General features: G+C 53.0%; 11 protein-coding genes across 11 annotated transcripts; 7 read left to right on the top strand and 4 right to left on the bottom strand.

Moving 5' to 3' along the window:
- Window positions 1-1,375: 1,375 nt before the first annotated feature.
- Window positions 1,376-3,621, top strand: BJY04DRAFT_209316 (NADP-dependent oxidoreductase domain-containing protein; the record flags this gene model as incomplete). The annotated part of the gene is made up of 7 exons (XM_073714102.1): window positions 1,376-1,891; window positions 2,043-2,261; window positions 2,319-2,846; window positions 2,896-2,966; window positions 3,024-3,153; window positions 3,202-3,386; window positions 3,423-3,621. 7 exons carry the CDS (start codon window positions 1,376-1,378, stop codon window positions 3,619-3,621), a joined length of 1,848 nt encoding a protein of 615 aa, XP_073568273.1.
- A 57-nt stretch (window positions 3,622-3,678) lies between these two features.
- Window positions 3,679-4,851, bottom strand: BJY04DRAFT_221181 (aldo/keto reductase; the record flags this gene model as incomplete). The annotated part of the gene is made up of 3 exons (XM_073717037.1): window positions 3,679-4,533; window positions 4,608-4,758; window positions 4,820-4,851. The coding sequence occupies 3 exons, from the start codon at window positions 4,849-4,851 to the stop codon at window positions 3,679-3,681; spliced, it is 1,038 nt and encodes a 345-aa protein (XP_073568274.1).
- Window positions 4,852-5,293: 442 nt separating this feature from the next.
- BJY04DRAFT_221182 (putative GPI anchored protein) lies at window positions 5,294-6,633 on the top strand (the record flags this gene model as incomplete). Its single annotated transcript, XM_073717038.1, has 3 exons — window positions 5,294-5,875; window positions 5,977-6,275; window positions 6,330-6,633. 3 exons carry the CDS (start codon window positions 5,294-5,296, stop codon window positions 6,631-6,633), a joined length of 1,185 nt encoding a protein of 394 aa, XP_073568275.1.
- Window positions 6,634-7,236: 603 nt separating this feature from the next.
- Window positions 7,237-10,209, top strand: BJY04DRAFT_229825 (glycoside hydrolase family 115 protein; the record flags this gene model as incomplete). The annotated part of the gene is made up of 3 exons (XM_073719137.1): window positions 7,237-7,647; window positions 7,707-8,330; window positions 8,384-10,209. The coding sequence occupies 3 exons, from the start codon at window positions 7,237-7,239 to the stop codon at window positions 10,187-10,189; spliced, it is 2,841 nt and encodes a 946-aa protein (XP_073568276.1). The 3' UTR covers window positions 10,190-10,209.
- Window positions 10,210-10,453: 244 nt separating this feature from the next.
- On the top strand, window positions 10,454-12,862 carry BJY04DRAFT_229827 (putative C6 transcription factor; the record flags this gene model as incomplete). Its single annotated transcript, XM_073719138.1, has 3 exons — window positions 10,454-11,275; window positions 11,324-12,672; window positions 12,706-12,862. 3 exons carry the CDS (start codon window positions 10,454-10,456, stop codon window positions 12,860-12,862), a joined length of 2,328 nt encoding a protein of 775 aa, XP_073568277.1.
- A 295-nt stretch (window positions 12,863-13,157) lies between these two features.
- On the bottom strand, window positions 13,158-15,158 carry BJY04DRAFT_209321 (putative MFS transporter; the record flags this gene model as incomplete). The annotated part of the gene is made up of 9 exons (XM_073714103.1): window positions 13,158-13,439; window positions 13,538-13,757; window positions 13,816-14,320; window positions 14,377-14,474; window positions 14,520-14,575; window positions 14,625-14,652; window positions 14,697-14,787; window positions 14,833-14,935; window positions 14,991-15,158. The coding sequence occupies 9 exons, from the start codon at window positions 15,156-15,158 to the stop codon at window positions 13,158-13,160; spliced, it is 1,551 nt and encodes a 516-aa protein (XP_073568278.1).
- A 338-nt stretch (window positions 15,159-15,496) lies between these two features.
- On the top strand, window positions 15,497-16,996 carry BJY04DRAFT_221186 (glycoside hydrolase family 88 protein; the record flags this gene model as incomplete). The annotated part of the gene is made up of 1 exon (XM_073717039.1): window positions 15,497-16,996. The coding sequence occupies one exon, from the start codon at window positions 15,497-15,499 to the stop codon at window positions 16,994-16,996; it is 1,500 nt and encodes a 499-aa protein (XP_073568279.1).
- Window positions 16,997-17,153: 157 nt separating this feature from the next.
- On the top strand, window positions 17,154-17,813 carry BJY04DRAFT_221187 (class I SAM-dependent DNA methyltransferase; the record flags this gene model as incomplete). Its single annotated transcript, XM_073717040.1, has 1 exon — window positions 17,154-17,813. One exon carries the CDS (start codon window positions 17,154-17,156, stop codon window positions 17,811-17,813), a length of 660 nt encoding a protein of 219 aa, XP_073568280.1.
- A 2,416-nt stretch (window positions 17,814-20,229) lies between these two features.
- BJY04DRAFT_196078 (lipid droplet assembly factor 1) lies at window positions 20,230-21,550 on the bottom strand. Its single transcript, XM_073712314.1, has one exon. The coding sequence runs from the start codon at window positions 21,439-21,441 to the stop codon at window positions 20,740-20,742; it is 702 nt and encodes a 233-aa protein (XP_073568281.1). The 5' UTR covers window positions 21,442-21,550; the 3' UTR covers window positions 20,230-20,739.
- A 139-nt stretch (window positions 21,551-21,689) lies between these two features.
- Window positions 21,690-23,171, top strand: BJY04DRAFT_113243 (zinc-dependent alcohol dehydrogenase family protein). Its single transcript, XM_073708186.1, has 4 exons — window positions 21,690-22,060; window positions 22,117-22,506; window positions 22,572-23,018; window positions 23,072-23,171. The coding sequence occupies exons 1-4, from the start codon at window positions 21,899-21,901 to the stop codon at window positions 23,114-23,116; spliced, it is 1,044 nt and encodes a 347-aa protein (XP_073568282.1). The 5' UTR covers window positions 21,690-21,898; the 3' UTR covers window positions 23,117-23,171.
- A 54-nt stretch (window positions 23,172-23,225) lies between these two features.
- On the bottom strand, window positions 23,226-24,947 carry BJY04DRAFT_221191 (amino acid permease/ SLC12A domain-containing protein; the record flags this gene model as incomplete). The annotated part of the gene is made up of 2 exons (XM_073717041.1): window positions 23,226-24,408; window positions 24,472-24,947. The coding sequence occupies 2 exons, from the start codon at window positions 24,945-24,947 to the stop codon at window positions 23,226-23,228; spliced, it is 1,659 nt and encodes a 552-aa protein (XP_073568283.1).
- Between the last annotated feature and the right edge of the window lie 514 nt (window positions 24,948-25,461).

The following is a 25,461-nucleotide window of genomic DNA, read 5'->3' on the forward strand; positions in this document are numbered from 1 at the left end:
CATCATGTTCAATACCTCAAAGCCCGCCTTTTGCGACGGTTACTGGGCTCGTCACGCTTGCTTGAAACAGGCCACATGCACTTTGTAGCCCTAACCTTGGCCAAGCTTTGATGTCTTACAAATCCACCGATTAGACCGCGATACCGATCCGAAGGAGATTATCCGCAAGGCTCGGTCAGGTCTCAGAAGAATGTGGACCTGATTAGCTCTAAATTCGTTGACTTGACCGAGCTCGCTTATGGCGTGGAAGAAAATTGCAATAAATACTTCCGATAAATGAAGCTGCTAGCTAACTACCGAGCTAACCATCAAGATTCACAGTTCCCAATGCTTAAAGAGTGTATCAACTCCAGATATTGCAGCTCAAGTCTCCGCCCCATGGCCGTACTCGGCATGTCCGCATGTACAAATCGCCCAACCAGCCCTATCAGTCCAAGAGTATTTGTAGGAGGTGCACGAGCATTGTGATCCGTTGGGGTATCGAGCAGCGCATCGTTTCATGTGCTCGCCATCTCGATGGAGGAGTGGCGCAAGAAAGGTCTTCCACGCCATTGTCGTCTGTTGATATCAATTTAGCAATGTATATCGCAGAACAACGTGAGCTGATGACGAACCTACCAATATTAGACAGAAAAGGCAAGGATATAATGGCTTGACTACAGACTGGGAATAAGGCGAGACTTTATGTTCGAGGCAGAGGCAGCCTTGCTGACTCCTTCGTGGCTGTGCGCATACGATCTAACTATTCTACAAGAAGCGCCAATGTATAATAGGCTGATCAACAGGCCAAGTCTTCTAGTCACCACTTGGCACCAACAAGGCCTCTAGCACTTTCTGTCATGAATAATGCCTTCTATCTCCAAGTGATAATACCGGGAACAAGGATCTCCACATATGTTATACTCTAACAGGGCTCCCTGGTCTGCATCGCTGACATGAACTCATCTACAGCCAATGGCAAGCTGGTTGAAGCGAAACTGCCCAACACCCTACATTTCATCTTCCAATCGCCGAGGCGAGCTGCAGCATGACTGCGGTATGAACACCAAGGGATAGTGACCGTACCAATTGCCAGATGATCTCTATCCGATGGTGCCCAGCCCTTCACCAATTGGCCTTTGATGCGTTTTAGCCACTGCTGTGTGACTTGCTGCCCGAAAGCTATCACGGGTGCGATGGCTGTGAGGCTCTTATCGACCCATTCCACGGATCCTGATGGCATAAATGGCGGAATCTGCCTTGCGCTACAAGGCTTTCTTGGGCCGATTGGCTTCCTTTTCGAGCTCTAGGACGAACCATGTTCGCTTATCGTCAGCTCCGGCTTTTGGCCAGGACCAGTCCAGCACAGCACTATTTTAGTGCCCTTCGCATGCCAATGCGACAGAGATTGAGATCCTATAGTGTTGCACTGGTAGGTCTAGGGTATCGGGGGTACAGAAGCCACTTCTTCAGCCTTGTTGATAGTACTTCCTTCTCTATTACTGCTGTTTGTGATACCGATCGGGTGTTACTCGAGTCGTTTTCATCTAAGCATCGCCATATTCCGGCTTACGATTGCTTACCGCAACTCCTGCACAATCATAAACCAGACTTCGCGATTGTGTCTGTTCCCCATGGCGCTCACACGGAGTGTATCCTCACTCTGGCGGCAAAGGGTGTCTCTGTATTAAAGGAGAAACCTGTCGCGGGCTCGGTGAATGAATATGATCAATTGGCCAATTTACCGATTAAGATCGGGGTGACTTTTCAAAAACGCTTTGAGCCGCATTTTATACATTTTCGGAGCCTCCTCCCCCTTGTTGGCGATGTTGCCGCAGTTGATGCAACCCTTGCATTGAACATAACGAATCTAGAGGAAACATGGCGGGCAACTGCTGGAGTCGGGGTTACTGTACGTATACACCTGGAACAACCATATTCACTCACTGACCATCTTAACTACAGGAGGACCTTGGGTGCCACATGATTGACTTCTTGTATGGCTCTTCGGCCCACCCACGTCCCTCATGGCTCGCACAGTCTCCTCTGTTCGACCTCTACAGGACTACGGCGGAGACGACATATCCGACATTATACTCGACTGGAAACCACGCAACTGTATTGGTGATGTCCGTCTATCTCGTGTTGCACATCAGTTCGCCCAGCGTGTTACAGTGACCGGTACAAACGGAACCCCAACTATCGATCAACACGAGATTACGCATTATGATCCCGAAGGCTGCCAAACTTTGAACGTCAATCATCAGACTGAAGAGAAGCAAGTGCTTTAAACTATGTTTCGACGGTTCGGTGATTGGGTTGCAGGCCGAGAACTGGAGTTTCCGACCTCTCTAGCTGAAGTTAGAGAAACAGTGTCTGTTGCCGATGCCATCAAGTCTTCCCTTACCTCTCGCCATCCCCAGCATCCTATCGTATTGTCGTCAAGGGATCATCGAGCCCGAAGCAGCACCTCTCCTTGCTACAAATCACTACAGCGACAAGGATCAATCGCGGCGTTCTCGACCTCGACGGGCTTGGCCACTTCGTGCACCACCAGACGAGTTTTTCGTCTCAACACTGGAGCTTCAATTCCTGTCATTGGTCTAGGAACGCGCCGAGCACATCGACCTGGTGAAATCTACGCGGCCGTTCGCGTGGCATTACAGGCCGGTTACAGAATGATTGACACCGCACAATCTTCAGGTAACGAGCACGAGCTCGGTCAAGCTATCAAGGACTCTGGTGTGCCACGAAACAAAATATGGGTCACCACCAAGCTAGACAACCGATGGCACACCCGTGTTGAAGAAGCGGTCAAATCCTCTTTGAAAGCTCTCGATCTCGATTACATGGACCTTTATCTCATGGTAAGGAAGGTTCCTCTGGCAGCACAAAGGGGACTGACTAGTTTTCAAGCATTGGCCTGTGTCCGTCATTCCGGAAAGGCCGTCCGCTCAGCTCTCAGACTGGACATTTATTGACACCTGGTACCCAGAAGAAGCCCAGTACCCTTATGACTACTTGATGTACTGACCGTCTCACAGGCAAGAAATGCAACGCATACCAGTCTCAAATGTGCGGAATATCGGCGTCTCGAATTTCGGAATCACCCATCTTGAAATACTTCTACGCCACCCATCTTGTAAAATGATCCCCGCGGTAAATCAGGTTGAAGTTAGTATCTGGTATCAAAGCTCTCTATCTGGTTCTGACGCGCTACAGCTCCATCCCTATTGGCCATCCCACAACTTACTGGCCTACTGCAAGACCCATGGAATTCACTGCACAGCGTACGCCTGTCTCGGCTCCTGTGGCTCCCCACTTTTCCAAGACCAAACGCTTTGTGAGATCGCACGGAGGAAAGGCAAAACACCGCAGCAGGTTTTGTACTACATCCTCACATTCTCGTATCTAAATAGAGCCCAGTACTGACCGAGTCAAAGGATTATGTGGGGTATACAGCGTGGTACCAGCGTGATCCCCAAGTCAGTGACCTCCGCGCGCATTCAGAGTAACGTCGAGCTAGATGGATGGTGGCTGACCACGGATGAAATGGATAGGCTTGATGGTTGCAAGACTCGCTTCAAGTCTTGCAAAGATGACTGGCTGCCTGTTAGGGTCTTTGACGGCGATGAGGATTGAGTTGGAGTGCAATATACATGTCAATGACAGACTCTCTGGTATTTGATACCATTTCAATCAATAAGAAACCTCCTTCGGCTGATACAGCTCCTCTAAATACGAAACCTCCTCCTGAGTTAATTTGAAAGCCACGGCTTCAACAGCCTGGTCAATCCTCGCCTTACTGCCCAACCCCGTAATGGGATGCACCCCTTTGCTCAAACACCAACCAAGCGCCACCGTAGCCATCGGCACTCCCCTCTTCTCCGCAATCATCTCAACACGTCTCACAATTGCTTCATCAACCTCACTCTCCCTACTTCCTCGCACCATATTCTGCAGCAGCTTATCCGTCTCCTCCCTCTTCGAGCTCCGGTCACCCCAGCTATGCGCCAGTACCCCCCTCGCCAAGGGGCTCCAGGGTAGTATACCCACACCCAAGTCCCGACAAAGCGGAATCATCTCCCTCTCCTCCTCCCGATAGAGCAGGTTGTAGTAGTTCTGCATAGAGATGAATTTATGCCATCCATGTTTCTCAGCAATATATTGCAGTTTCTGAAACTCCCACGCGGCCATAGAGCTTGCACCGAGATACCGTACCTGGCCACTCTCAACGACGTCGTTCAGTGCACGCATTATCTCCTCGGGGTCGACGTCGCGGTCCAATCGGTGGATTTGTAGAACGTCAATGTATGTACCTAACCTTTCGACACTAGCGGCAACGGCATCAAAGATATGCTTCCTTGATAGACCGACGCGGTTGACGAGGGCAGGTGCGGTTTTGTCCATCATGGCCGCTATGGGCGGTTGGGTTTTTGGATCGATGGCGTAGTAGATTTTGGTCAGAATGACAACTTGCTCGCGCGGGATGGAGTATTTCTTGAGTGCTTTTCCGATGAGAGTCTCGGAGAGGCCGTTGGAGTAGGCGTCAGCCTAGAAGTATGAGGCTGTTAGTATAGCTTCTTTCTTTCGTTTTCATGCGCGTAGCGCAGAAGGCAAACCCTTACCGTGTCCCATGTATTAATTCCCTTTTTGAACGCGTATTCAAGCAATGGAAGCGCTTCGGCCTCGTTGAGTACCCATTCCTGCCATCTTGACGTGCCGTAGCTTGCTGCACCGAGGATGACTTTGGAGACGTACAGGCCCGATGTTCCTACTCTGTAATGGACTATCAATTTATGCAACCAACTCGTGGACTGTCAAACAACCATAGACTTACCTTGCATACTCCATCTCAGGGCCTAGTTTCATTATGATATTATATTCAATCTCTACGCTCTATAAAAACCAGCTCCTGCGGCGAGTAGTTTAGCCCTAGTACCGGCGCCGGTGGAAAGACCGGGCCTTTTCCGTGGACTCTTTCCTATCTAGAATACCTGAAACAGCTTACCCCACAGACAAACCAGAGGTAGTGTGTAGTCCACGTCAGCCGCATGCGTCAGAAAAGACCCATACCCCCATTGTATATCCCTACGACAGGGATGTTCTTCTCTCCGCCGTCTCCCCCGTGGAGAATTATCCACTTCCCATCACGGATAGCATGCACGCCACCCCCAGAAAAAAAAGACAAGGATAATGAAAGGGGTGTGATATAAAATCGTCCCTACGGCGAGGTCAACGAAAGATCCTTCCTAACCCCAATCACACTACCACAACACCAAGCGAGCGCAGCACACTAAAATCAACCCCTAAAATGAAACCCCTCTCCCTACTCCCCCTTTCACACGCAATCCTCGTCGCAGAGGCAATCACCCATCCAGGCCTCCTCCACGCCGAATCCGACTTCACCCGCATCCGCACCTTCATCGATTCCAAAACTGAACCCCAACTAACAGGCTGGACCAAGCTCCTCTCCCGTGCAGACACAGAATACACCCCCTCAGCCGTCGAAACAGTCTGCCGCGGTAGCTCCGGCGAGTACGACGAGATCGGCGAGAACTACGGCTCTCTCTACCGAGACATCGCCGCCGCGTATGCCAATGCCATTGTCTGGAAGGTTACGGGTGATTCAGCCCATGGAGATGCAGCCGCGGCGATCTTGAATGACTGGAGTAGCACGCTCACCATTATCACGGGGAGCTCGGACCGATTCCTTGCGGCGGGGCTATATGGGTATCAGCTTGCGAATGTCGCTGAGATCCTCCGAGACTACGAGGGGTGGGGTGGTGAAGGCCTTGACGGGGTGGTAGAGTTGCTAGAGGACGTGTTCCTGCCGACCAATGTTGATTTCCTCTTGAATCATAACGGGGCGGTTGATGATCATTATTGGGCCAATGTATGTTGTGCTACTATGCCTCGTTGACTTACCTCTTATCCTCGTGTTTCTTTTGCTCCTTCTTGAATTTGAGCGGATGGAACCAGCTAATGGTGCCTTAGTGGGATTTATGTAACTTGGCTAGTCTACATGCAATTGGCGTGGTTGCCGACAATCAGACGGCGATCGATCAGGCCATTACGTATTTCCGGGAAGGACGGGGTATGGGCGCATTGAAGAACATGGTCTGGACAGTCCACGAGGAAGAAGGCAGTGGGAAGATTCTCGGTCAGGGACAGGAGGCAGGGCGCGACCAGGGGCACAGCCTGCTTGATTTTGGGCTGTTGGGGGTTCTGGCTCAGCAGGCGTATAATCAAGGCGAAGATCTGTTTGCGTGGGATGATAACTTGATTCTGGCGGGGTATGGCACATTTAACCCTGATACAAGCGCTGAGATATATGCTAACGAGCCCAGGGCTGAATATGTCTTCAAGTATAATTCTGGGCATGATGTTCCGTTTACCGAGTATACGAATTCGCATGGGACAGCGACGGAGATCAGCGACGATAGTAGAGGGACGCTACGGCCTATTGCGGAGCTGTTGTATGCGCATTACGATGGCGTGAAGGGATTGAATGCGTCGTGGACGGGGGCGTACAGGGACCTCGTTGTTGAGGATGGAGATGGCGCTGAAGGTGGTGGTGGCGATTATGGATCAACCAGTGGTGGATACGATCAATTGGGATTTGGGACGGTGCTATTTCGCCTTAGTGAATGATGCTGCCTAGGGAATGAATACTCGAAATGCGGAGGCGATGGACGATGTAGTGATTCGGTGGTCTTGTGTCAGACAGGAGTTTAAACATGATCAAGTGCTCGGCATCCGTGGCAGACTATAACAGTGTCTACCTAGTCGTGGCTCAGGGCCTAATCAACACAATAAGCTCTTTTATATTTAACGCATGTGCAGGAACGTTCCTCCGCGGTAACTATTGCCATCAATCAGGGATGTCGCTCCCTCAGGCTAAACCCCACAAACGCCCGATATTAGCCTGAAAGGTGATCCGGAAGGCCATCTGGGGCAGAGTCCGTATTCTGTCAGGGGAAGAATCAGGATCAAAGGCCGAACATCATGGTAAGTCTCTGGCGACTTTCCGACGCCGGCAACTGGGCAAATGAAACGATGAGAAGGTGGTGTGAGATTGGTGGCCTTTTTAGTGGAGATTACTGGAACAGCCCTCTCCCCAGAGATTCATTCAGGCTGGATGCAGGCCGTCCATTGACAGGGGCGTTCCCCGTGGGGTACATAATGGGTGCAGGGCTGCTCGAGAGAAGTGGCGCATAGACTACTCAGCTATCTTTCTGTTTCGTGCAAGAGACAATGAGGCTTTATTCAACGGTCCACTTGGGACTGCTATGTCTTCTGCCCAGAGTTCACGGATATCTCCTCTTTACCTCTGGAGTAAGCGACTTCAAGCTTGCCGACCAGTCCACTGCCCCAGATATATTGGTCGCCGGTGACGATATTATTGGTGCTGAGCGAGCTGCCCATGATCTTGCAATCGACTTTGGACGGGTCGTCGGTGTCAACGGCACCGTAATAGTTGTGGATGATGACCCCTTTACATCCAGTGGAGAGGGCATCATCATTGCCGGAACCGTTGGACACTCTTCCTTGATCACCAATCTCGCCTTTGACAATAAACTCGATATCTCCAAAGTTGAAGGCAAATGGGAATCCTACACCGCGCAAGTTGTCGAAGACCCCTTCGAAAACGTCCCCTGGGCGCTCGTTATCGCTGGCAGTGATCGTCGCGGTGCAATCTACGGCCTCTACGACATCTCCGGCAGATTGGGGTTTCACCCTGGTACTGGTGGGCCGATGTCCCCTTCAAACCCAAGGAGGGCATCTGGGTCTCGCCAGAGGGCAAAGTGCAGAAACCACCGAGCGTCAAGTATCGCGGCATTTTCATCAACGACGAGTCTCCAGCATTATCGGGGTGGGTTGGAGAAAACTTCAATGGTGTGTTCAATAGCGATTTTTACGCCCATGTTTTTGAGCTCTTGCTCCGCCTAAAGGGAAATTATCTTTGGCCTGCGATGTGGGGGAAGATGTTCTATGTTGAGGACGAGACAAACGGGCAGCTTGCGCATGACTATGGGGTAATCATGGGAACGAGCCACCATGAGCCGATGGGGAGGTCTGAGGTCGAGCAGCAGAGGTATGTCGAGGGGGCTTGGGATTGGCGCGACAACAGAGACAACATAGAGACGTTCTTCCACGAGGGCGTGGAGAGGGCTAAGAACTGGGATACGCTGTGGACCATGGGGATGAGAGGGGAGGGAGATGCAGCGTCTCCAACACTTACAGCTGGTGACCTCGAGGAGATCATCCGTGCGCAGCAGGCTCTTCTCCTTAAGGGTTATAACACGAGTGACCCCCATAGTATTCCGCAGACTTGGGTGCTGTATAAGGTTAGCACTTCACTCCTTTGGCTTACATCCCTTCTGTAGCTTACACCGAGGAGGAAGTCAGCGAGTATTACGCAGCTGGAATGGAAGTTCCTGACTCCATAACCCTTCTCTGGACCGACGATAACTCTGGAAACCTCATTCGCGTGCCTATTGCAAACGAGACCGATCGCGCCGCTGGTGCCGGCGTTTACTACCACTTCGACTATGTCGGCAGCCCACGCAGCTACAAGTGGATCAATACTATCCAGCTCGTCAAGACCTGGGAGCAGATGCACCTCGCATACAATCGCAATGCACGACAGATCTGGATCGCAAACGTAGGAGATATCAAGGGGCTGGAGATTCCGACAGCTCATTTCCTGGATATGGCGTACGATTTCGAGCATTTCAACAGTGCGGAGTCGACAAGCGAGTGGATCAAACACTGGGCAGCTCAAGAATTTAACCAGCGGATTGCGGATCGAACTGTTGACATCTTAAATCGATATGGAATCCTTGTTGCGCGGCGCAAGTATGAGCTACTCAGCCGGCGGCCGTTTGCTTTCAGTCCGGTCTTCTATGACGAGGCGCAGCGAAATCTAGCTGACTGGGAAGAACTGCTTGATTTGACTCAGAGTGTGTATGAATCTCTGGATCAGGCGACTCGAACGCCATTCTTCGAAATGGTTCTTCACCCCGTGCGGGCGGGCAAGACAGTCGTGGATCTATACACAAAGACTGCCTTGAATGGGCTATATTGGCAGCAAGGCCGAGTGAGCGCCAGTTCTCTGGCCCAAGAAGTGCGTGATCTGTTTGCTGAGGACTCTGCCATCACCGCGCGATACCATGGTCTCAAAGGTGGCAAATGGAATCCAGTGGTGAACCAGGTGCACATCGGCTACACTTCGTGGAACGACCCGCCCAACAACCAGAACGTCCTGCCTGCATTGAATTACACTGGTACGCCCGAGGGTCCCGAAGCCCTGGGGGTTGCCATCCAGTCCAGCACGACAGCATATCCGGCCCAGAAGACTCTACACCTCCTCGCCGTAGACCCTTACTTGCCGGCCACCGAGACTCGATATATCGACATATTTGCGCGAAAGAACGAGACATTCACGTATTCAATCACCGCGAATGTTTCTTACGTGACTGTCTCAAACGCAGAAGGCTCCATCTCAGCGCCAGGCAACACCTCCGAGATTCGTAGCGTCATAGCAGTTGACTGGGACGCCGCGAGCACGGGTTACTCTGTTGTGGAAATTACCGTCAGCGCGAGCGACGACTCGGTCGCAACCCTCGTCCTCCCTATCAACAAGCCCACGGTGCCGTCAACATTCACCGGATTCGTCGAATCCAACGGTGTTGTATCTATTGAAGCAAGTCATTACACCACTGCTGAGACCAAAAACGGTGTGTCCTATATAGAGATCCCGCACTACGGACGTACATTGTCCGGGGTCAAACCCTGGCCTGTGACCATGAGCACGCAATCCCCGAGCACCGGTCCTGCTTTGCGATACTCCCTTTACACAACTACTTCGTCGTCCAGCGCAAGACTTATCGTGAGCCTTGGCGCGTCTCACAACCATGACCCGACTCGATTCATCAAATTTGCGTACTCGCTTGATGGTGCTACACCGGTGACTGTCCGCCCTGTCTCAACAATACCGCCATACCGCGAGGGGCAGGACTGGTCAAACGCGGTCGTAGAGAACGGATGGACTTCGAGGCTCGAGCTTGATAGGGAGGTTGGGAGTGGAGCGCACGAACTTGTGATTTGGTTGCTTGAGCCGGGTGTTGTGCTGCAGAAAGTTGTGCTGGATTTGGGCGGGTACAAAGCTTCTGCGCTGGGCCCGCCGGAGAGTGTGAGAGTTTAGGTTTGTGTAGATAGTTGAATGATTGAATCCATGGCCTAAACCTCATTAGTAACTTACCTAAGTGGGTGGAAATGGAGGCACCGGAGCGCCTCCGGGACTCAGGCCGGCTGAATACGACAGCAATACGACTCCCCGCGTGGAGCGACGCGGGGAAAGATGATCCTGAATGGCCTGAGCTCGGCGTGGGGTAGGTAGGTACTCCAAAAATTATTCACAATCTTCTTTCGACCTTTCCTTTACTGCAATTCATCCCAGCGCATCACGATGGTATCAACTCGCCCCTCGCAACAGCAGCAAGACCACAAATCCGACGACGACGTCCCCGCATGCCAATCCTGCCGGAGGAAAAAAGCCCGGTGCAGCCGCGAGCAGCCATGCACCCAGTGCGTGAGATTCGGCGCAACATGTATCTACGACGAGAAGAGATTGAAACCGGGGCTAAGGGCTGGCGTGGTGGATAGTCTCTCGAGGAGGATTGACACGCTGGAGAATATGTTTCTGGGGCAGGAGATTCTGTGGAAACAGATGTGGGAGTCGCTTCATCCGGGGACTGTTTTTCCGGGTATTAGCACTGCTCAGAGTCATGAAGCTCACGCGAATGGTACCAACGGTGGCATCGAGGAGCGGCAGGAGAGCTTGAAGAGATCATTACTGCAGGTTGCTGAATATGGCGAAGGCATTGGGGAAGGTGTATCTCTACCAAAAAGACAGCGGACGGCGCCATCGCCAGCACCATCGACAGGCGATAAGAATCACAGCGGTATAAGCGCAAGCGATATTATCGACTCCGATCTGATGGGTCAGTTGGTTGAGTTTTATTTCGACAACTTCCACCACTGGATCCCGACTCTGCATGTGCGGCGCTTCCGGCATCAGATACAGTCAGCAGAGGGGAGGAGCAAGGCGATGTACATACTATATGCCATTACTGCAGCGTGTATACGATTCATCAAGGACCCACGACTCGCTGACGAAGAAGAGACTGCCCGAGTTGCTGAGAGCTGTCGGCAGAAGGTGGTTTTATGTAGCATGGAGTCCTTCTCGGTGGAGAATCTACAGGCGTTGGTCATAATCGCGTTCGATACGGTACGCAATCTACTTCCAAATGCTTCCTCTTTTACTGATCGATGATAGATTGCCCGGGGGCGTGGCCCTTCATCTTGGTCGATTGTAGGGAGCATGGCTCGAACGGTGGAACAGCTCCAACTCAGCGTCGAAGAAGACAGTCTCTACGAGAGGCACCAAAACGGTGAAACTCTAATCAGACGAATGGCTTTTCTAAAACCGTCAACCTGCTGGAGAGAGGCCGAGGAGAGGCGACGCGTCTTCTGGACTGTTTTCCTGATGGACCGGTTCTGCAGCGTAACAACAGGCTGGAATGTCAGTCTCACCAGCGCCGATGTCAAGCGCCGATTACCCTGCGAAGGTGCTCTATGGCAACGTGAAGACGAGGTTCGCGCGCCATATTTTGGCATTTCGGATAACAGAACCTTGCTGCTCAACAGCCAAACTCCCACAGATCCAACAGAGCAGGACTCTATCGGAGGATTTGCATACTGCATCGAAGCGACCGAGTCGCTGGCTCTAGTATCTAACTTCTTCGTCCATCAGCCGCTCGATATCAGAAACGCAAACGAGACGCAGCTCTGGCTGATGCGGTTCAAGGAGCTGGATCTCCGTCTCGTTCAATGGAAGCTCTTCTTGCCGTCGAAATGGCGTGAAGCATCTACTCTCAATGCTGATGGCATCATGGACTCTAACCTCACACTCGCCCATATCACTCATAATACCGTCGTCATACTGCTACACCAAGCAATTGCCTATCCCCCACACCATTGGAAGTCATCCCCTGTCAAGCTGCCTTCTTCCTCGTCTGCGGAGACATGCATCGAAGCTGCCTCTGAAATCTCCATAATCGGCCAGCAATTTCTCCTCTATTCTCCCATGCTCACAAACCCACAATTCTCCTTTTGCTTGTTTATTGCCGGCCGCATGCTCCTGACACACTCGAAATACAACTCCATCCCAATTCCACCAGCCCTCGACACACTTATCTCTAGTCTATTCAAAATTTCCGCTCGCTGGGCAGGGCCTAGCGACATGAACAGTCCAGAGAAAGAGAATCTTGCGTCGGTGTTTGCCAAGCGACTTGTGCAAGCTCGAGATAACCTCTCAACAGCAACATCAAGAGGAAGCCTAGATATTCGCCAACCAGTCTATTCGGAAACCACAGACGAAGCAGTGCCGCCCCCACGCCACCATCCTCACCCAGGACCAGAACCAGACGCGTGCCAAGCGCAGTCAATTCAACCGAACGCCCTGTATACGGATTTCCAGGACACAAACTCCAACCCGGCCTCTACCTCTTCACTCACCCTCGCATTTCCGCCGCTCCCATTATCCTTCCAGCAGAGTTTCGGGCCGTTTCTAGATGCTGATCCGTTCAGCTTCGGCCTTCAGAGTGGACCTGGTGATGACTCAATGTCCGCTCAGATGCTCACGAATCAGGGACAGAGCACAGCAGGGTGGAGTGACATGCCGACTTCCTATTATCCTCAGGTCCCAAATGGATACAGTAATGACTCACCCGGGTCTGCCGAAAGACTCAGCCCAGGGCAACGGATTAGTCGGTTTGGAGGGCAGGGTGGGCAGAATCCTAGTCTTGATTCTTAGTTGAAAGGCTTCAGGTGTACGCTATTGCTGTATTAGCGACCGCGCTTTGCAGGAAATCGTACTACTAATGACATCTATTATGATACCCAAGCGACAAAGGTTGCGTAGAGAACTGTCTTATTCCATTGCACTACTATATATGACCTGTCAACTAGGCCTCCGTAATAAAAGCTTCAGTCAAAACCATCCTTCTGGTTCTCGTGCCGCTATCAACCTCATACCTCTTCAACATCCCCTACTCAGCAACCTAACAGACATACTAAACCATCATTAGCAACCTCGCCCAAGCCATCCTCTAATCAAAGAATAGAGAAAAGAAAAAGAAAACAGAGGCAGAACATACCACAAACTCCCCATTCTCCCGATCCGTCAGATCCAAGAATGCATTCGCGTGCCTATCTGCCCCCTCAACACCATCCTCCCCAGCACCACCATCCGCATTCGCCACCTTCCTCGCCTTATTCCGTCTCATATACGCCCCCCGCAACAGAAACAAGAGGACGTTAAACAGTCCGTAAAGGCAGAAATGCGCTGTAAACCCTTTAGCGTAGCGCGGGGCGTCGGAGGATTGGAAGATCTGGTTGCGTTAGCACATGAGTCTCTGCTGTACGCTATATAGTAGAACAATAAAGGGAAGGAAAGGGAAGAGAAGAGAAGAGAGAGGCGAGAGCGTACCTGCGGGGCAGCGGCGTTTCCACCAGCCCAAGCAATAAACGTCAGTGCCAGGACGGTCGATTTCTTGGTTTGGCCCGCGACGTTGCGGGAGATTAGCGAGAAGAGCAGGTTTCCCTCGGCGAGGATGAACTGCGTGCAGTAGAAGGCTATTAGGAGGCCGATTCTTGTGGAGCTTGTTGGGGCGATGCTGTAGATGACTGCGGTGCCGGCGATGGCGGGGCTAAAACCAGTCAATGTATGATTCAAGATTGAAAATGGATGGACTGAGGAAGACGTACAAAGTCCACAAATGCATGATCCCCACGGTCTGTTTACTCCACGTCGCAAGGGATGCGCCACCGATCATGACTAAAATGGTTACAGCACCCTGTGCGATGTTGAGCAGCTGCGTTTGGAGTGTAGTGAACCCGAAGCTTTTGATGATGATGTTGGAGAAAACACCCAATCCACCGATAATCAAGGTACTGCTCAACTGCAATAGCACGTAGAGCCATGTAATCGGGTCGGTGACAGCTTCGACAAGCTGGTACTTCTTGAACTTTTTGTTCTGGATTCCCGTGTCGTTGGCGCGGACCCGCTCCACCATGAGTCGTTTGTCGGACTCGGAGAAGCATTTTGCGGTCATCGGGCTATCGGGGAGATACCAGCCTAGAAAGACGGCCCAGGTGCAGGTTGCAGCTCCCAGGACGAGGAAAAGAAGTTGCCACGATTTGATCGCGTGACCGATATAGTGGGATGTGCCCCATGCGAGGATACCACCGACCATTAATTGGACCCCGGTCACTATACGGCTGTCAGGTGACTGTACCGGTGTATGATTATGGTAATGGAAGACGTACTGCAGTACCAGAGACTGGTGAGGACGGTTTGTTCGTGGCGGGTGAACCACATGGAGGTCATGACGATGAAGGCCGGTTGGACGCAGGATTCGAAGACACTGGCTGGTTAGAAGTAGTCCGATAACAGATGAATCAAGACTTACCCCAGAAGGAATCGAACAACCATCAAACCCGGGAAGTTAGTTGCAGCCGCACTGCACTAGGAGAGATGTCAGTTGAGTATACCTGCGATATGCACTTCTACTTACCATAATCACCACTCCCCAGAGGAAGACACTACTTCATCAGCAACGTCGTATCAGTTTGGTAGAGGTACTCACTTTCCAGCAAGATACTTTGCCACTGGTAACTTTTGGATAAGCAAGTTGGTCGGATACTCTCCAACCAAAACACCGATGTAGAGGATTGTTCCTGCTTGTCTCAGCTAAATCCACCGAATCCAGATGTCAAACTCACCGAGCCAGTTGTACTTATTGCCATCAAGACCTGCGTCATCCATGATACCCATGATCGAACTAAACCCTAATGTTCCTTTGTCAAGAGATTGGCAAAAGTATGTCTAGACAAACCCTGTCAGCATGGAACCATTGGACTGCCAACAAGGAAAGACTCACCCCCAGCATGCAAACCAGCACGCGACGATTGATCATCCAAAACAATCGACGGTTCGTCGCCGGGTCAATGGTAACCGGTGCACCAGTAGTGTACGCAGCGGTCTCGTCGTCGGCAGCAGCGCCCTTGAGACCCTTCTCAGGGACAGGTCCAGTATGCTCGTCGTGCATGGTCTCGACAGGCTTACGGCCGTCAACGGTGTCGGTCATGGTAGCAGTGAGTGGTAAGTCTTGGAGGGAAAGATGCTGTCTGGGGTAGAATCCGGGGTGGAGGCCATGGTTTATGAAGACCTCCTTCATGCTCTGGAGAGGCGCGTGGTGCGAACAGAAACGGGAGTGGGGGTTTCCCCGGAGATCGCCCGGAGGGCCACCGGAGGGGGTCCGGCAATTACCCCGGTGGGCATATCACCTTATTTGTATATTAATTCAGCACCTTGTTATATGTGGTATGGTCAGTCCGGAATTCAAACTCTCCTCCACGCCACCGCGGAGAATCTATTGCCGCTGCTATGGCTGCAAAAGCGAAGGCTACTAAGCGAGCCCTAGAAGAGGCCAACGGCGTCTCGTTGAAGAACGGCTCCCACGCCAACGACAAATCCAAACGCCTAAAATCAAGCTCTCAGAGGGCAGTTATCCCACAATCTCTCCTCGAGGCTCTATACAGCCCCTCCAACACCCTCAAACTCTGGCACGTCGCCCGCAAATCCCTCGGCAGCACCACCCCACCCGTCCTATACCCCGAAACAACCGCCAAAGATGGAACCTACATCTACCGCAACCTCGACTTCTGGACATCCGGCTTCTTCCCAGGAAGTCTATACCTTCTCCTCGAGCGACAGCTCAAGTACCGGTTTTCCATTACCACCCAACCCAGCCTGCCAACTCTCCACCCTCTCCAACTCAAACACCTAAGCGAATGGTGGACCGCAAACCTCCACCAAAACGCCACAAAGCGCGACACCCACGACGTCGGCTTCATGATCGCCCCCTGGGCTCTCAAAGCATGGAGTCTCCACCGCGACCCCCAAGCCTACAGCAGCCTGATTCTCGCCGCACACTCGCTCGCATCTCGATTCGACGAAAAGGTCCAGTCACTCCGGTCCTGGGACATAGTCCATACAAAGGTATACTCCTACACAGACCCCTCAAAGGACTTCCTCGTTATCATCGACAACATGCTCAACCTGGAGCTACTGTTCTGGGTTGCGAACGAGACTGGTGATCAATCACTCTACGAGAAAGCCATTGCCCACGCCCGCACAACGGCGAAGTACCATATCAGGGACGATAAGAGCACCGCGCACGTTGTCAACTACGATACCGAGACTGGGACGCCGAAGGCTATATTCACGCATCAGGGGTATAGCAATGACTCGTGCTGGAGCCGGGGGCAGGCGTGGGGGATCCTCGGGTTCATGCAGACGTATCAGTGGACGAAGGAGAGTGAGTTCCTGACTACAGCGAGAGAGCTAGCGGATTATTTCTTGTCGAGGCTTCCTGGGGATAGAGTTCCGTATTGGGATTTCGATGCGCCGGTGAATGAGAGGACGCCGAGGGATACCTCTGCGGGGATGGTGGCTGCTTGTGGGCTTGTGATGCTTTATCAGGAACTGAAGGATGGGGATGAAGGGGCCGCGAGGCACTATCTGGACGCTGCGTTGGGGATCCTCGAGGGGACGGTGAGGGGGTACATGACGCCCGATGTAGGTGAATTTGGGGTGGATCTGACGGGGACGGATCTGGAGACTTGTCCTGAGACTGAGCCATTGAAGCAGCCGGGTACCTTGATTGTCACGACCAGGAAGGATACGAATGGTGTCAGTGGCAATACCAACGGCAATGCCTCTCGTGCAGTCAAGGTTCCGGAAACAATCCTTAACGGGGCAACGGTATGCAACTATGAGCACGCCTCAAGACGCTGGGCAGACCACGGTCTTGTATATGCTGATTATTACTTCCTCCTGCTGGGGAACATGTTGTTGGAAATGGGGCTAGTTTCGCAGGTGTAATAGACTGTCAGAGGTAGACCAAGCATAATCCATCTCCAACAATCATCCATATATTTAGCCGGGGAAACCGACCGGACAGTTCCGATTTTGACAATATAAATCAAGGGCAACCCCGCAATTATCCCCGAAGCACTTCATCGCTTCTTGTATTTGCAGAATGTCTCCCCCACCCACCTTCGGAATCACCGACTACCTCCCCCGAGCATTTGCTCTCTCCGGAACCTCCGAAGCAAAAACCTTTTACGACGAGTGGGCCGGTGCTTACGACACGGACATCAACAGCGTCGGATACGCCTCGCCGCGGCGTGCCGTAGAGGCTATCATAGACAACCTCTCTACTTCACTCTCATGCAATAATAAACTCCGCATACTGGATGCTGGCTGCGGAACGGGTCTAGTCGGCGACTGTCTCACCCGGTCATCTCTGGCCGGGAAATTCGAGCTTGACGGTGTCGATCTCAGTGAGGGGATGTTGAGCGTCGCGCGCAAGAAGGGTGTATATCGCCATCTCGATATTGCAGATTTAACAAAGGGGATTGAGAAGGAGGATGGGGGGTATGATGTTGTTGTTTGCGTGGGGACTCTGACGAAGGGGCATGTTGGGGCGGAGGTGCTGGGGGAGTTTGCCAGGCTGACTAGGGAGGGTGGACTGGTGGTTGCGACTGTTCATGAGGGGGTTTGGGAGAGTGGAGGGTTTGAGGGGGTGATTGGGGACTTGAAGGACAAGGGGATTGTGGATGTTGTTGGGTTGGGTGGGTTTGGGATTTTGGAGGAGGAGAGTACAGGGGGGAGGATGGTGGTTTTGAGGCGGGCTTGAGATGGCTGATGGCCGATGGCTGTGGGATGGGCAGGATGGAATGTACAGAAGGATATATAGGTACATGGCATGGGGTGTTGCTGAGTGGCATCACTCGAGGATGTACCTGTAAAACACCAAACGGGGCATTGTACTACATACCGTGGAGTTTGATGATGCATTCAATTCTGCAATCCTAGTACGAAGAGTTGATCAAAAGCAGGTCGACTTAATCTCCCCGAGAAAAGAACTATAGGGGTTGAGGAAAAGCAAATAGAGTAGTGGCAATGAACGTAAAGAGCAGGGGTTGGACTCAGCATGAAGGCATGGCACTCGCCCTTATAAGGTGCAGACAAGTTACATTCCACACATAGCCACCATGTCCCCGGCCAGGTCGGACATCGCCCTATTACTCTAGAGTAAGGGCAAGGGACGACGGACCAGTATTCCTGTACTTCACGGGAGAGGGCCCAGTGGAACGGCACGGGCAGAAGCATTGAGATCGGCGGTACTTCTTCCACAGCCCAGGCCCTAGTGTGAGGTAAGAGATCAAGTACTATGGGAGTAATTGAGGGGCTGATTGACACCTCAAACCGGAGACCTACTTTATTGTGCGGCCAAAGGTGTGTGTCAGCAGATAAGACTCAGAGTACCTCGATCGTCCAATGATCTCTACTCCGAGGACGTTAATCTGCGGATCAGACTGACGGTGGTATTCCTTGTAGCAACCCATCCGTTGGTGGAACGTCCGGTGTGACTACCTGGCTATGGGTATGCTGTTGAGAGTGCTGACCGCTAAGTAACAGGGCGAGATTGTACCATCTACGATCACACGCGTAAGACCTGGTATCATTGATCGTTGTAACCTAGTCGAGGATACTCCATCAATTGCCGCAGACACAGGACCGGTCAGAACTATTTCGTATCACACAAATACTATAGCACGCTGCCTCCGGGTTTGATAACAGTAGGCTTCCACGCAGTTGACAGGTCTACCAGACGCAGTATCTTTCCCAAAGGTAGGAAAAGCAGCACCCCACGGAAACTACCATCCATCTAGCTAATCTTCTCTCAGGCAGTTGTTCCAGCAAATATGCTACCAGGACAAAACAATGGTTGCCAGGTGGGAGTGAATGGCAAGAACGACGCCTACTGCCTAGCATGTAAATGGGGGGTTGTAGACAGCCACTGCGACCGTGTGATCGAATCCAAGCGCGACTGGGCGGAGGCAATCACATGTACGAGAGGCGACGAAGGGGTCCTGGTGAGGGCTCTGGTAGCGGCTGAAAACTGCGCGCGCGAACATCCAAAGCTGTCAACCGCCGCCCTGCGCGCAGCCGCACAGTTACGACTAGCACTACATCGTCGAAAGATGAGCGTTGGCGCCGCGAGCTCATGTCTCTGTGCACCACTGCGCAGATGTCCGGCTGCAGACAAGCAGCTCCATGCAGATGAGTTCTGCCCGGTTCGCCGCGCAAAGCTTCGTGGACCGATTGGCCTGCTCACACCCGGATGCACCTGCGGCAGCAAAGCGCCCGTTCGGTTCAACGTGGCGGGTCTCCAGAGAATGCGTCCTAAGCCATCGCGACTCGGAAGTGAGACAGAGAGATACCGAGAGGAGGCAATGGGTCTTCCCCACAGCACCATGACGCACTACGCTGGTGTTGCCATCTACTACTGGTTAGAGACCTCAGTGACCGCGACTGCCCAGTGCCTGCGCGAGCTTGTAAGCGCATACACGCCTTGTGCCTACGAGCGTGACGACGGGGGGCTAAAGGAATGGATTGAGCATATCAGCCGACCTGGCTACACATGCCCTGTCGCCGCGGAGATGCGGATCAACGTGGAGGCATATGCGCAAAAGGCCCGAGACTGGAAAGCAGACCCGGAGTTTTGGGACGCGCCGATGATTCAACCGGACCTTACGACGCGCCTCGTTGCGCTGGTGGCGGATTGTGGCTATGGGCATGTCGAGGGATATTGGTATTGCACTGATATCAGTGGGTGTTTGGCGACACGGACGGTGCATGACCTGTTTGACTGGAGAGACGATCTGGCGTCCGGCGAGCCGGGCAACATGATCCTACAATGCATAGCTGCGGGAGAGAGTCGGAGCAGGGTGAAGGAGCGAGTGAACGATTGTATAGCGTGGATGTTCGCTAATGCCCTCCTCCTGGATTACATGACGGTTGGCACCATGACCAGCGTTTGGTACACCTTCTGGTCCGGGGCAAAGACCAGGCAGCAAGAGATGCTCCGCGAGGTAGCTTGTGGACCACGGGTCATCAGCTTTGAGGCCGGCTGGGAACAGGGTGCAAGGTCGGGTGCGATCACCAAGTGCCGGACCGATTTGATAGAGAGCGGTCTATCCACTTTGATACAGTGGTTCGACACCGGGTCCTGGGGGGAAGACATGTCAGAATTTGCGGAGGAATGCGGCTGGTTTGTGTTGGGCTGGCCAGAGAGCGGCAGTACACTGTTCACCCTGATGGCGCTAGATATTCTTGTCTGTCGCGGGGATGTTGTTGATACAGAGCTTGACCGCGTCTGGGAACGAGTCTGTCAGTCGTAGCTTACCATTGAGGGAGACTCAATGTCGCCTCTGGCCGCAGATAGCTTCAATGACCATCTGATTGCTCACCTGCACCAGCACTAGGCGAACTAGAAGCCCCCCTCGTCCAAACTCGCCTCCTTGACACTCTCCGAGAACCACTCCGAAGACTAAGGTAAGGAAAGGCCTACTCTCAATCGGCTCTCCACCGCGCGCAAGCAATACTGTAACATCATAGACACCCCCATCCATTCATTAAACCACTAGAAAGAGAAAGTAAAGCAACACATGAACAATACTCGCCAAAGAACCACTGACCATCGAAAAGCTCATCACACTCATACAACCGTCTGAAAAGAACAACCATCAACAGCCCTGACAACCGACCCTTCCCCTTCATCCATCCCTCTTCTCCTCATTCGTCTCCTTCTCTTCTGTCTCCCCCTGCTTCGCCTTCTCCTCCGCCTCCTCCTCAGCCTTCCTAGCCTGCATCTGCTGCACCCAGAACCGATTCATCATGCCGCCCAAAACCAGCCTATCGAGCCACCAAACAAGCCCAAAGAAGAACCACCCCCAGCCCCAGAGCCCCACACCCAGCAGACTCGCAACAAGGAAGATCGGACCGAGAATCAGCAGCGAAAGCACAACCCAAACAATCATCGCGACAGCGGCGAAAATCAACGTCCCCGCAACAAACAACACAAGCGGAATCCCGACACAGAGCAGCTGGCAAGCCAAAAACGTCGCGGCAATCGGATGGTCCATTGCGGTTTTGTACATCTCCGCCTGTCGCTGCGGCGGAATCAGCCAGTTGATGAATCGGCGGACGGCAGTCTCGAAGATGTCGACGCCGCGCGGGATGAGCGATTTCAGCCAGGTGGTGAAGTTGGACCACATGGAGGACCAGGAGGGCATTGTGACGTTGTTTTTCTGGTTGGTTGGGGGTTCATCTTTGGGGAAGGTGCCGGGGAGGTTGGAGGTGGTGTCTTTGACGGTGTTGGTGACCGGTTTGGTCGCCGAGGTGGCCGTGTTGGAGACCGTGTTGGTCGTTTCGGATAGGGGGGCACCGAGCCCTGAGGTTACGGTGTTGAGGGACATTATGCCGGGTGTCTTTTGTGTTGCAAATTGGAGAGGAAGGAGGGGGGATTGAGAAGAAAGTGGTGTGTGGTGGTGGAAGGCAGGTTTATATAGAGTTGGGATGACGTAGCGGGAGGCAGAGCTACGTAGTGGCTGCAGCTGCAGCTGCAGGATTAATGCACGCAACTAATGCCAGGATGCGTTTCAGATATCCCCGTCAGCTAGGTATAAAAGGACACTCCCCACTCGACCGTTAGACCATTGAGAATCTTGAATCATGAATCATGCCAGTCGAATTATTTGAGCAGAGAGTGGAGCACGACTGAATTACGTCAAGATGGAGCTGCACAGCTTCGGCTGAGCACGGCTCTCTTATAAATCAACGGAGAGCTGCCCCTCTACTTAAGCTTAAATCCTTTCTCTACCTTGCCGTCCAATTCTATCGGTAAATCGCGAGGAAATTCTCCAAAGAAACACCATGGCCCCCTCTACGCAGAAGCAATGGTCCGTCCAGAACAAGGACAACGACTTTGACGGCCTCAAGTACGACGACGCCCCCGTCCCCAAGGTCGGCGAGAACGAAGTCCTGGTTAAGCTCCATGCTGCCTCTCTGAACTACCGAGACTTGGTCATCCCCAAGGTCCGTCCTCTCCATTTCCTCCTCAACCACACGAAACTAACCAGTATACTCTCCAGGGCAAATACCCCTTCCCCCTCTCCCTCCCCGTCGTCCCAGGTTCCGACGGCGCCGGGGAAATCATCGAAACCGGCAGCAAAGTCTCGCAATTCAAGAAAGGCGACAAAATCGTGACACTCTTCAACCAAGCACACCAGTACGGCGCCGTCGACTTCGCAGCCTCGAACTCCGGTCTTGGCGGTGTCGTCGACGGTACACTCCGACAGTACGGCGTGTTCAACGAGAATGGCGTCGTGAGGGCGCCGAGCAATCTAAACCCTCTCGAAGCAAGCACGTTGACCTGTGCTGGGTTGACCAGCTGGAATGCGTTGTTTGGACTGAAGCCGCTGCTTCCGGGGCAAACGGTGCTCGTGCAGGGGACGGGCGGCGTTAGCATCTTCGCGTTGCAGGTATGTTCTCTTTTTGTCCTCCATCCTACGGCCCGATGGAAGATGCTAATAGCTGACGAATATAGTTCGCCAAAGCCGCCGGCGCAACCGTCATCGCAACGACCTCCTCCGAAGCAAAGAGCAAGAAACTCAAAGACCTCGGCGCCGACCACGTCCTCAACTACAAAGACCAGCCCAACTGGGGCGAGGTCGCACGCTCTCTCACCCGCGACAACGTCGGCGTGGACCACATCATTGAGGTCGGCGGAGCCGGCACGCTCGAACAGTCCTTCAAGGCGATCAAGTTCGAGGGTGTGATTAGCATTATTGGATTCCTGGGCGGGGTGGACCCGAAGACGATCCCGAATGTGCTGCAGACGCTGAGCAGCATTTGTACCGTTCGCGGGGTGTATGTTGGTAGCAAGGCGCTGATGCAGGATATGGTCAAGGCTGTGGAGGCGAGTGATATCCATCCGGTTGTTGATGAGAAGGTCTTCACGCTTGATCAGGCGAGGGAGGCGTATGAGTATATGGTGAGTATTCTCTCCCAATCATTACAGGGGGTAGATATACTGACGAAGAACAGTGGGCGCAGAAGCACTTCGGGAAGCTAACCATCAAGATTGACTAATCCCCAGATCATATACATATATATAAATATATAGCCTGTGCATAGCAGGTAGAGCAGAGTATAGACAGGATTAAAACAAATCTAAGTCTCCAGGAAGATAGAAGAACAATCAAGCCCTCTTCTTCAGCCACTTCCCCCACCACAGCGGCCCCAGGACCTCCTCCCAGAAGCCCGTCGGCGCCTCAATAAGCGCCAACTCCTCCTCATACCGCGTAATCTCCGGTGCCTCCCAGATGAGGTCTGCCTCATGAGGCCTGACAAACTTCGTCCTCTTGACAAGCTTCCACCCGATATACAGCACCGGCGCCAGCAAAACCATCGTATAGTTCGTGAAAAACGAATCCAAATTCCACGGCGTAAACGACTCATACCCAAAGACCATGACAACCGTAAACATCCACGCGAACCCCAAAATCCCCGACCACGGCTGGAACCACCCGCAGTAAGGGAGCGTCGAGCGATCAAACCCCTGCGCCTTAGTCGCGCGATAGAAACACAAATACGTGACCGTGATAACAACGTAGTTAATAATCCCCGCCGCGGTAATCAGCGACGTCATCCAGGTAAGCACCGTATTCGACGAATTGCTAACCTGCAGGAAACTCAAGAACGGGAAGACCATCACGACCAGGAAGCAGTAGATCGGCACGCCCTGCTTCGTGCAATTCCGGAGCACACGCGGCGCGCGGCCCTCCAGGGCAAGCGAGTGCAGGATTCTCGTCGCCGTGTAGGTGTATGTGTTCCCCGCGCTGAAGATCGAGGTGATCAAGAGCGCATTGACCAGGTGCGGCAGCCCGTCGATTCCGAGATTCGTCATCGCAATCACATACGGACTGCCGCTGGCGGTGCCGCTGCCGGTCCCGCTGCCGCGGTGCACATCGAACAGCTTCTCGTTGTTGTAGGGGAGGACGATCCCACAGCACAGCGCGGAGCCGATGAAGAAGATGCCGAAACGCCAGTAGACGGTCTTGAAGGCGTTGGAGATGTACCGGCGCGGGTGCTTGGCTTCGGCCGCCACCATGGAGATGTATTCGGGACCGACACAGGCGAAGCCTGCAGACCAGAGACAGGCGAGGAAACCCTCGAATCGACCGAGACTTCCGGTGGAGAGATACTCGGCGAAGGAGCCGGGGTTGTTCCAGTAGCGGAAGCCGTAGGCGTCGCCCTGCGGGTTCCCGCCGACCATGGTGACGAAGGTGAAGAAGAAGAGCATGAAGATGAGGATGATTTTGCCACCGGAGAGCCAGAACTCGGATTCGCCGTAGGTTTTGACGGCGAGCACATTGAGGATTCTGGTGCAGTTAGCATGATCAGTGAGTGGGCTTAGAAAAAGATTGGATAAGAGTAAAGCATACCCGTAGAGCGCAATGCAAGCACCGCAAACCGCGGCCGGGTGGATGTCGTCTCTCCAGAAGCCGAGGGTGATTGTAATGGCAGTAATTTCAAACGGAATGAGCAGCGCCTCGTAGAGGAAGAAGTTCCACCCCGCCATGAAGCCCCAAGCATCGTCGACCCATTTCCCCGCAAGGCGGATGAAGCCTCCGCTCACTGGCATGTAGATCGACATTTCCGTCAGGCAGTTGTTCACCATCGCCAGGAAGCAGCAGTAGATTGTGTATGCGAGGAAGAGCGACCCGGGTCCACCCTTGGAGAGCGCAGACCCGATCGAGACGAAGATTGCGGTTCCGATACCACCGCCGATGGTGATCAATTGGATATGACGGTTGTTAAGGCGACGGTGCAGACCGGACGAGGTCTCGCGGACGGCCTCGGCGTGAATGTCAGGGCCATAGTCGGGGGTTCCCTTCTCAGTGTCCTCTTTGGAACTCATGATGCTGTCGTGCCCTATCTGGGGTGTCTCTATGCAGAACGGAGTCTAAACCCGCAACAAAAACGAAAAAAGAAACCGGGACAAAAAACGATCGGAGAAAAAGGACAAAAAAACGTGGGAATCGCCTCAATTTAACCCCCCACGACTGCGCTGCAGGTTACATTTTGAACCTGCGCAGCGAGGGCAATTTTAAAAAACCACCCGTTTTCTCTCTCTGGGCTGGGATAGGACGCTGAGAAGGTCGTCCATAGATTCAACCTATCCCACTAGCTCTGGAGAAGGCTAGTGCCCCAGTCTGCACGCGATGGACCTTGGACTTGCCGCATGGGGGTTAACGCGGGGGCCGGCGTGTTTGGCAGACTGGGGCAGAGGCTGCCGGGCAAATCAGGAGGATTCCCACTGGTCGTATCCATGGGGTGGCTTGGAGGTAATTTATTGTGGATTGGGTGCGCTTAGCCCGTCAAAAGGCAGGATTCGGTTGTTTCTGTCCGTAACTCACGGACTGCCGTGCAGC

Source organism: Aspergillus karnatakaensis, assembly GCF_047715665.1.
Source record: "Aspergillus karnatakaensis strain CBS 102800 unplaced genomic scaffold BJY04scaffold_46, whole genome shotgun sequence".
In the NCBI taxonomy this organism is placed as follows: Eukaryota; Fungi; Ascomycota; class Eurotiomycetes; order Eurotiales; family Aspergillaceae; genus Aspergillus; species Aspergillus karnatakaensis.

What these genes read in the sequence shown, in the direction of transcription:
- BJY04DRAFT_196078 (XM_073712314.1), bottom strand. Translation starts at nt 21,441, where the DNA reads ATGTCCCTCAACACCGTAACCTCAGGGCTCGGTGCCCCCCTATCCGAA.
- BJY04DRAFT_113243 (XM_073708186.1), top strand. Translation starts at nt 21,899, where the DNA reads ATGGCCCCCTCTACGCAGAAGCAATGGTCCGTCCAGAACAAGGACAAC. An exon ending in GAGACTTGGTCATCCCCAAG is followed by an intron (nt 22,061 to 22,116) that starts GTCCGTCCTCTC and finishes TATACTCTCCAG; the next exon opens with GGCAAATACCCCTTCCCCCT. An exon ending in GGGAGGCGTATGAGTATATG is followed by an intron (nt 23,019 to 23,071) that starts GTGAGTATTCTC and finishes GACGAAGAACAG; the next exon opens with TGGGCGCAGAAGCACTTCGG.